Source organism: Erinaceus europaeus, chromosome 16 (genome assembly GCF_950295315.1).
Source record: "Erinaceus europaeus chromosome 16, mEriEur2.1, whole genome shotgun sequence".
Lineage (NCBI taxonomy): Eukaryota > Metazoa > Chordata > Mammalia > Eulipotyphla > Erinaceidae > Erinaceus > Erinaceus europaeus.
Window position 1 is genome coordinate 3681789 of NC_080177.1, and position 9033 is coordinate 3690821.

At 53.9% G+C, this 9033-nt stretch overlaps 1 protein-coding gene across 1 annotated transcript in view; it reads left to right on the forward strand.

Annotated features, from left to right (window-relative positions):
- The first annotated feature begins 1525 nt into the window (after positions 1-1525).
- The window catches only part of CILP (cartilage intermediate layer protein), a 21100-nt gene continuing 13592 nt past the window's right edge, over positions 1526-9033 (forward strand). Inside the window, exons 1-4 of the mRNA XM_007532372.2 lie at positions 1526-1679; positions 3182-3356; positions 5606-5698; positions 8390-8662. Coding sequence (XP_007532434.1) covers positions 3296-3356; positions 5606-5698; positions 8390-8662 — 427 coding nt within the window. The 5' untranslated portion in view covers positions 1526-1679; positions 3182-3295. The remainder of the gene's footprint in view (positions 1680-3181; positions 3357-5605; positions 5699-8389; positions 8663-9033) is intronic.

Here is a 9033-nt window from a genome sequence, read left to right on the forward strand (position 1 = left end):
TTCAATCCCCGGCAGCACATGTACCAGAGTGATGCCTGGCTCTTTCTCTCCTCCTATCTTTCTCATTAATAAATAAATAAAACCTTAAAAAAAAAAAGACCAAGGAAACATAATGGCTTCAAAATATATACATGGGACCAGGAGATAGGAGATAGGCCAGTAAAGTGTACACTTCATCGTGTACACTAGACACGAATCCTAGTCCCTGCTCACTAAATGCCCTCTCTCAGGGAAAGCTTTGCAAATGGTGCAGTGTTGGTCATTATGCCAGGTCCCCTGCATTGCTTAACGCTGTGGTCTATTTACATAATCACTGTTTTGCCTGAGACCCGCCCTGCCTGTAGGGTATTGGTTTAATCCCCACTGGTTAGATGGAAGCTTGCTACCTCCGCACTGTTTTCCTCTCTACTCCCTCTCCTAGCCATTTCCTTTTCCGACCTGCCACTTCCATTTCAAAAGATATAAATGCGTTTTCTCTGATCAATAAATGGAATTGCATTGCCTTCCCGCTCAGCCAAGAGTTCCCGGTTCCTCTCCCGAGTCGCTGAGTAAGCAGCAGTTGGCTCCAGTTGAGTTCTCTCCCCCGTGACCAACCCGACAGTGGAGTGATCCATTTGTGGAGTGATCCTGTGGTGCTTCTCCTTCACTCTGTCTGTCTCACTTGCCGCTAGTGTGAGCTGGACCTGGAGATCAGTCTCCCGAACTCTGCAGGGAGCTGCAGAAAGTTCTGGTTGTTTCCACTTCTTGAGGGTGAGGTTCAGAGTCATCTGGCCAGTGCCACCTGCAGGGACTGGAAATGGGGGTGGGGGCCAGCTGTTCTCATCAAGTGACAGCCCAGGCCCCACGGTCCCCTTTTAAATGTGCTTTTAAAGATTTATTTATTTATTAAACATTTATTTATTCCCTTTTGTTGCCCTTGTTGTTTTATTGTTGTTGTTGTTGTTATTGATGTCATCATTGTTGGATAGGACAGAGAGAAATGGAGAGAGGAGGGGAAGACAGAGAAGGGAAGAGAAAGATAGACACCTGCAGATCTGCTTCACCACCTGTGAAGCGACTCCCCTGCAGGTGGGGAGCCGGGGGCTCGAACTGGGATCCTTACACTGGTCCTTGTGCTTTGTGCCATGTGCGCTTAACCCGCTGGCTACTGCCCAACTCCCTTAGATTGATTTATTAAAGAGAGAACCAGAGCCTCACTCGGGCATATGTGGGTGGTACCAAGGATTGAACTCATGTCTGAATGCAGACCAGTCCTCCATCTATCCACTGAGCCACCTTAAGAAGGCTGCATTCCTCTGGGGGCCAGGTCTGGCTGCAGGACCCAGGAGCAGAACTCAAGAAAGAACAGAGAACCCTCCAGAGAAAGCTGTCCAGCGTTACCCAGATGGGTCTCGCAGGGCTGTGGCCGGCCCTGGCTGCTCCCAGCTCCTGCCCTGGCCCGTCCCCAGGTCCGGAGGCATGTCCCTCAAGCATCTGGAAGAGCAATCCCAGGCCTCCAGGAGCCACATGGGGTTGGGGAGGCGGGAGGCGGGGCGGAGCGAGGGGGCCGTGCTTCCTGGGGTGCAGATCTGGTTTCTCCTGGCTCCCAGCTGTGCTATATAAGAGCTGCACCACTGGCCTTGGTGACTGAGACACAGACCCCCAGCTGAGGAGCCCCCATCCAACTGACCAACTGACCGGTGAGCTCCCCTCCCAACCCCCTCTCTGCCCCACCCCTGTACCTACCCCTCATCACCCCTTGGGCAGCCCCAGAGAAATTTCCTCTTTCTGCATTAATACAAAGCTGACTTATTTGATGTATTCCCTATGCAATTTAGAGACAGGGTCATGTGAGAGAGAGAGAAGAGAGAGAGAGAGAAGCCAGAGCACCACTCTGGACATCGAACCTGGAGCCTCCAGCGTACAAGTCCTGTACTGCACCAGCTAACCCCCCCACACACACACAACTTCCCCTTCTACTCTCAACCTTCTCTTTCTCCCCTTGGTGACAGCCTTCCAGTTCCCCCTAAAGTCAGCCCCCCTCCCCATGGTCCCAGGCAGGGGCTCTGTACCCCTGGGGTCACCTCCCTGTGGCAGGCCACTGAGCGGGCGCTGCTCTCTGAGGCTTTCCAGGCATGGGGATGGGAAGCCCTGCTGTGGGGACACAGGCAAGTTCTGGAGGCTCCTCTATGGGAAGCGATTTTGTCACAGGTCTGGTAGCAGGCCTCTCCTGACACCGAGAGGCCTACAGCTGGGGGTGAGGGTCTCGGCTCTGTCCAGAGCCCAGAGCTGACGCATGATGCAATGGCCAGAGGAGCTGCGGACCCTGATACCCCAAGGCCTGGGATGCGGGGAGGGCTTAGGGGTTTGGAGTTTGGGGTCTAGATTAGTCCTGCCCGCTTTGGGCAATCAAGTGCTCTCAAGTCTTCTTCCCCTCAAGAAAGAAGGACTCTCCCCTTCCCCCACATCCTGGAGCTGGAGAAGCAGGAGACTGAATCTCTGGGAAGTGAAGGCATGCTCTGGCAGGCTCCACGCTCTGGGGACCCGTTAGACTGAGGGAGTTCTGGTCCACACCCAAAGGACCCTGGTCCCCCTCACCAGACCCTCCTCCCACCCCCCAGGCCCTGCAGCCCCTGACTCACATATTCAGCTTTTTCTAGGGGATCCTAGTCCCTCAGTCTATCTCCCCAGACTCCACCCCCCAGGGTCCTGGTGATGTCATCCTCAGCCAGCCAGATGCCCGGTGGGTCAGAAAGGGGTTCCAGCTGCATGAACAGCTGGCCTGCCCCATGAGGGGTCACTATAGCAGCAGCTGGCTGCATGAGGGGTCAAAGGGACCCTGAAAGAGCCCAGAGGAGGCCCTTCGAGGCTGGGTCTCCTGTGATTAATGACTCAGTCCAGCGGCCGCTGGGAAACCTCCCAGGCCTCCCTGCCCAGCCCACCCCCACTGGCCTCACCCCTTCTCTTCCTTGTCCCTCACCACCCTTCCTCTGCTCTGGCCTCACCCCTACTCTCCCTCGCGCCTGCACCGTCTTGCTGAGGGGCCTTGGAACTCAGACCCAGGGGTGAGGCCAGGCCTGCCTCACTTGAACTCCGGTGCTGGGCCTCTCGCCTCTAGAACTCAGCTTATTCCCTCCCAGGCCACCCCCAGAGTCACAGGGGTGCAGAAATGTGGAGTCTGACCAGCCTTGTTTCTTTGCAGCACCCCAGGGCCTGAGAAACATCTCCAGGGACTGAGTTCTGGGGGGCCCCCACGGCTCTGTGAAGTGTCCTCAGTCCATCTCCCACCAAGGGTCTCAGGAGACCGTGGGAGAAGATGAGGGGGCCCCAGGCCTGGGCCTCCTTCCTCCTGGTTCTGGAAGCTGCTTCCGTGCTGGGTACAGGCTAAGTATCTGTTCCGCCCCAGGTCCCTGTCCCCTGTCTGGTGTGGCCAGTGCTGTGTCTGCCTCACCCCAGGCGGTTCCTACATATATTTGTAATGAACACCCTGCGTATTTTCCTATAGGTTCCGAGATTATTTGTAATAAAAAAAAGAAGAAAATAAAAGGAAAAAGAAAAAATACTCACAGAACATGACCTTTGTAAGCAAGGAGAGGGATGGAAAATCATTCAGAAGCCGGAAAATTTTAATAAAAAGAGAGTTATTTCCCCCTGCAGTTCAATTTAGCTCTGAGCTTGCAGGCAGCCAAAGAGAAAAGAGCTCAGAAGCAGGTCTGGCCCAGAGTCTGGTTTTCGCTCAGTGGAAACTCCTGGCTGGCAGCGCCACCCCTCTCACCCCGTGCTGCTTCATGGCTTGGCCTCTGCGCCCCGGTGCCGAGTTCTGGGGGGTCCAAGGCACCTCAGCTCCAGAGTCCCCCAGACCCATGCTGTCCACCCTCTCCAGAGCCGTCTGTCTGTCTCTCGCCTTCCTTTCTCGGCCCTGGGACTGCCTGCCCGCACCTTCACTGGGGTCGCACGGCCTCGATCACTCTTTTTTCTTTTTCTTTTCTTTTTTTTGGGGGGGATTGGGGAGAGGCTCCCCTTAAACCAACCATGGCAGCAGAAGGAAGGAATGGCCCAGGCCCAGGAGTGTGCACTTAGGTTGTGTGCTGCCCTTGCTCTAGGTGGATTTTGACATTTTTTACATAGTTATTGGGCCAGGGGTAGGTCAGCTGGGAGGGCGCAGACCTTACCATACATGAGGCCCTGGGTAGGTTTGATGCTTGGCCCTGCACAGATGGTGGAATGGTCCTCTGGATTCTCTCCCTCTCTCCGTCTGTCTCTCTAAATATAGAGAATGAAGTAAGTGGACTAGGAAGGGGGCTCGGTGGTGTCACACATGTTCGAAGTGCTGGGTTTATTCCCTGGTGTTGAGTTGAAAAGAAAAAGATTGAAGTTTCCGGGCAGCGTTACACTTGGTTGAGCGCACATGTCACCACATGCAGGGACCCACGTTCAAGTCCCTGGGGCTCACCTGTAGGGGGAAGCTTCTTGAGCAGTGGAGCAGGGCTGCAGGTATCTCTCTTTGTCCTTCTCTGTCTCCCCTCACTCTCTATACTTCTCTATGTTCTATCAAATTAAAATAAATAAATAAATAAATATTAAGTGAAAAAAGTTTGTGATGGTGATAGCATAATGGTTATGCAAAAAGAAAAAGGATTTTCAGGGAGCCAGGTGGTGGCACACGTGGTTGAGTGCACATGTCACAAGACACAAGGACCCAGGTTTGAGCCACCAGTCCCCACCTGCAAGGGGGAATGCAGGTCTCTCTGTCTCTCTTCATCTCTATCTCCCCCTTCCCTCTCAATTTCTGACTGTCTCTATCAAATAAATAAAGATGATATAAAAATAAAATAAAAATAAAATAAAAATTTTAAAGGATTTTTATGCCTGAGGTTCCAAAATCCTAGCTTCAATTCCTAGCATCACCATAAGCCAGAGCTGAGCAGTGCTCTTGTTTTAAAAGAAACTGTTGTTGTTGTTTTATTGTCTGAGAGAGAGGCCAGAGGTAAGGCTTATGCAGGGCCTGGGCTCAAGCCTGGGGCCCGAGACATCCGTCCACTAAGCCACTTCCGGGGTCACCAGGTGGCTCTTATGAGTACACTTAATGTGGAGTTTAATCCCCACAGCCCTCAGGCAGGAGTTCCGTGACCCCTGTTTTATGAAGAGGGGTCGGGGACCCCTTGAATTAAGTATCTGATGGGATGGCAGAGCCCCAGAATCCACGTTCTCAGTCTCTGAAAGACTTGTGTCACCTCATGGAATCCTCATATCAACTGGACCCCCATCCCTCAGAAGGTGGGGATTCTAGTCTCCATGTCACAGATGGGAAGGACAGGCCTGGCCCCTTGACCTGGAGCTCAGTGGTGCCCGGCGATGTTTCAGGCCCAAAAGCAAAAAGAAGTGTTAGTTGAGCACATACTATGTGCCAAGCCCCCACTTTCCAGTCCACCCTGGGCTTGCCCCAGGACCGGATAGAGAAGTGGACCGAGAGGAGCAAATTTTTCCTAAGTTGCACAGGCAGGAAGGAACAGAGTAGGGATCTGAACCTATGCCTGTCCCCCAATGCACACTGCTGCCCTGTGACTTGGGGTGCTGCTGGCCCCAGCCCCTGACACTGACTGGCCTCTCTCCTCCTGGCCTGCAGGGAGGCAGACCGTGCTCGGCCAGTCCGTGCAGAGAGTCCAGCCTGCCAGGAGGCCCCCAGACCACTGGACCACAACGGCTCAGCCCCTGGAGAGTGAGTGTGGGTGTATGTGGGGGTGGGGATCGGGGCTCTGCCAGGCTCAGGAGAACCTCGAAGGTTGGAGTACAAGGCCGGGGTTAGTGGAAAAGCCCCTATTACAAGAAGGTGACTGGCCATTTCTCCACCCTCTTGGCCCAGCCCAAGAGACAGAGCTGCTCAGACAGCTCAGAGCCCTGGAGCTGCATGGTGTCACCCAGACATTGCCAAGGCGACTGGGGAGCTAGCACAGACTTGGGTGGAGGGAGACAGCCCACCTGGCTGGGGGTGCTAAGTGGGCGCAGGGTGGAGAAAGTGAGATGAGCTGCAGGGGACACGGGAGGGACGGCCCTGGGTGGTCAGATGGCAGGTGTCCATCAGCCGGTGACAGTTGGTGGCAGGGAGCCCACTGAGCCTAGCTATCAAGGGTGGTCCCAGGTGGGCAGGTGGTCACCAGGCTACCTGGTACAGGGGCTGCTTCGCATGGTGGGCTTCGATTCCCTGCTGCCCCCTGGTGGCGGCTCTGCACAGCTCCCCTCCCACCCCCAGGAGGAGCCCTCAGTGCCCAGGGCTCTGGGCTGCTCTCCGGAACCCTCAGGGGCTGCAGTCCTTTCCCTGCTCTGCTGCAGGACCCTGGGGGACGGGAAGAGAGGTGAAGGTGGAAAAAGGGAGGCCGCTGCCCTGCGCCCCAGTAAGCTGGGCTCAGCCACACCAGGATCTGCTTTTCTTTGCAATCGGAACTGGGGTCTCTTTTCTATTTATTTATTTATTTATTTATTTATTTGTTGTTGGATAGAGACAGAGAGTAATTGAGAAAGAAGGGGGAGATAGAGAGGAATAGAGACAGAGAGATGCCTGCAGACCTGCTTCACCGCCTGTGAAGCAACTCCCTGCAGGTGGCGACCCGGAGGCTCGAACCGGGATCCCTACACCCAGTCCTTTCGCTTTGCGTCACATGCACTTAACCCGCTGCGCTACCGCCCGACTCCCTCTTTTCTTTTTTAATTATATTTATGTATTATAGGATAGAGACCAAGAGAAAATGAGAGGAGGGGGAGATAGAGAGGGAAAGAGAAGGGGCCGGGTGGTGACGCACCTGGTTGAGTGCACACATTACAGTGCACAAGGACCCAAGTTTACTGGGGCGCAATTGCAAGCTTTGCAATTGGTGAAACAGTGCTACAGGTGACTCTCTGTCTCTCTCCCTCTCTATCTCCTCCTCCTCTCCATTTCTGGCTCTCTCTATCCAGTAAATAAATAAAGATAATAAAAACATTTTTTAAAAAGAGAAAGGGAAAGAGACAGAGAGACACCTGCAGCCCTGCTTCACCACTCATGAAGCTTCCCCCCTGCAGGTTGGGACCAGGGGCTCAAACTTGGGTCCTTGCACCACCTGCCACCCCTTTGTTTTAAGATTTTATTTATGTCTTTATGAGAAAGATAGGAGGAGAGAGAGAAAGAACCAGACATCACTTTGGTACATGTCCTGCTGGGGATTGAACTCAGAACCTCCTGCTTGAGGGTCTAATGCTCTGTCCACTGCACCATCTCCCAGACCATAGAGCTTGGGGTCTCTTAAGTCAGACCCAACCTCCCTCCTCCAAATCCTGCAGTTAGTTATTTTTTATCATTTATTATATATATTTTAATAGGACAGAGAGAAATTGAGTGGGCGCAGGAGATAGGGAGAGAGAGAGAGAGAGAGAGAGAGAGACCTGCAGACCTGCTATACGACTTATGAAGCTTCCTCCTGCAGGTGAGGACTGGGGGCTTCTTGAACCCAGGTCCTATGCGTGGCAACACATGCACTCCACCAGGTGTGCCACCACCTGGCCCCTTCTCCAAGGCCTTTCATATAAAGCAGTGGGGGTGGGGTGGGCAGGAAGCCAGGGGTTCGATTTGGGGGCCATCAGGGAGGCGGTGGAGCCCCTCCCCCATCTCCTGGCTTCCAACAACTCTCTTTTAGGGTCATGGACCCTTCTGGAACAAAGCCCCAAATGGTCTGGGTGGCCCTCCAGTATCACAAGGGGCAGGGCCAGCAAGAAGTGGGTGTAAGGGGGAAGTCCCCATCAGGAGGGGTGTCTGAGGGAGGAGTCCCCAGCAGAAAAGGTATGTGAAAGAGGCAGTACTAAGCACTGCACAGTACTAAGGAGGTGTCTGAGGGAGGAGTTCAGAGCTGGAAGGGCTCATGCCTGAGGCTTTGAAGTCGCAGGTTCTGTCCCTCTCACCACCATAAGCCAGAGCTGAGCAGTGCTCTGGTAACAAAAACAAACAAACAAAAAACCTAGTGGTCCAGGAGGTGGTGCAGTGGATAAAGCACTGGACTCTCAAACATGAGGTCCTGGGTTCAATCCCCAGCAGCACATGTACCAGAGTGATGTCTGGTTCTTTTTATCTCTATTTTTCTCATTAATAAATAAATAAAGTATATTTTTTTAGAAAAGCTGAAAGAGGGTATCTGAGGGGGGAGTCCCCAACAAGAAGGGGTTGGTTCAGGGAGGAGGCCCCAGGTGGGTCAAAGCCTAGGAGCTTCTGGCGTCAAGTTCAGCCCCAGTCTCTGGCCCCCACTGCCCCCCAGGCACCGCAGGCCCCCACCCCCCATTCCTTTTGAGGTCCAGCTTCAGAGTTATCCCAGCTGGCCGCCTAGGGTGAGTCAAAGGGGCATCCGGGGGCTCCAGGCCTGGCTGACCCCCACCTGCCCACCCCCAGGCTTGGGAGAGTGGACCACGTGGTTCAACATCGACCACCCTGGAGGCCGAGGGGACCTGGAGCTTCTGGACGCCATCCACTTCTACTATGGGGCGCAGCGCGTGTGTGCTCGGCCGCTGCAGCTGGAGGCCCGCACCACCAACTGGACGCCCGCAGCCCACACTGGCCAGGTGGTCCATGCCAGCCCCCATGATGGCTTCTGGTGCCTCAACCGAGAGCAGCGGCCTGGCCAGAACTGCTCCAACTACACAGTGCGCTTCCTCTGTCCGCCAGGTGAGCTCCCAGGCCAAGGACTCAGATGTCTGACCTCTGCTTGGACCAACACTCACCAGAGAGAGCTGCCATCTCCTCGATGGGGGTGGGGGGGAATCTCTGTTTACAGGGGCCCTGCATTCAATCTTTTCTTTCTTTCTTTCTTTCTTTCTTTCTTTCTTTCTTCCTTTCTTTCTTTCTTTCTCTCTTTCTCTCTCTCTTTCTTTCTTTTTTTTTTTTTTTGCCTCCAGGGTTATCAGCTGGGGCTCCTGGAGGCTACTTTTCCCATTTTTGTTGCCCTTTTTGTTATTTTTGTCATTGCTGTAGTTGTTGTTGGATAGGACAAAGAGAAATCAAGAGAGGAAAGGAGACAGAGGGGGAGAGAAAGATAG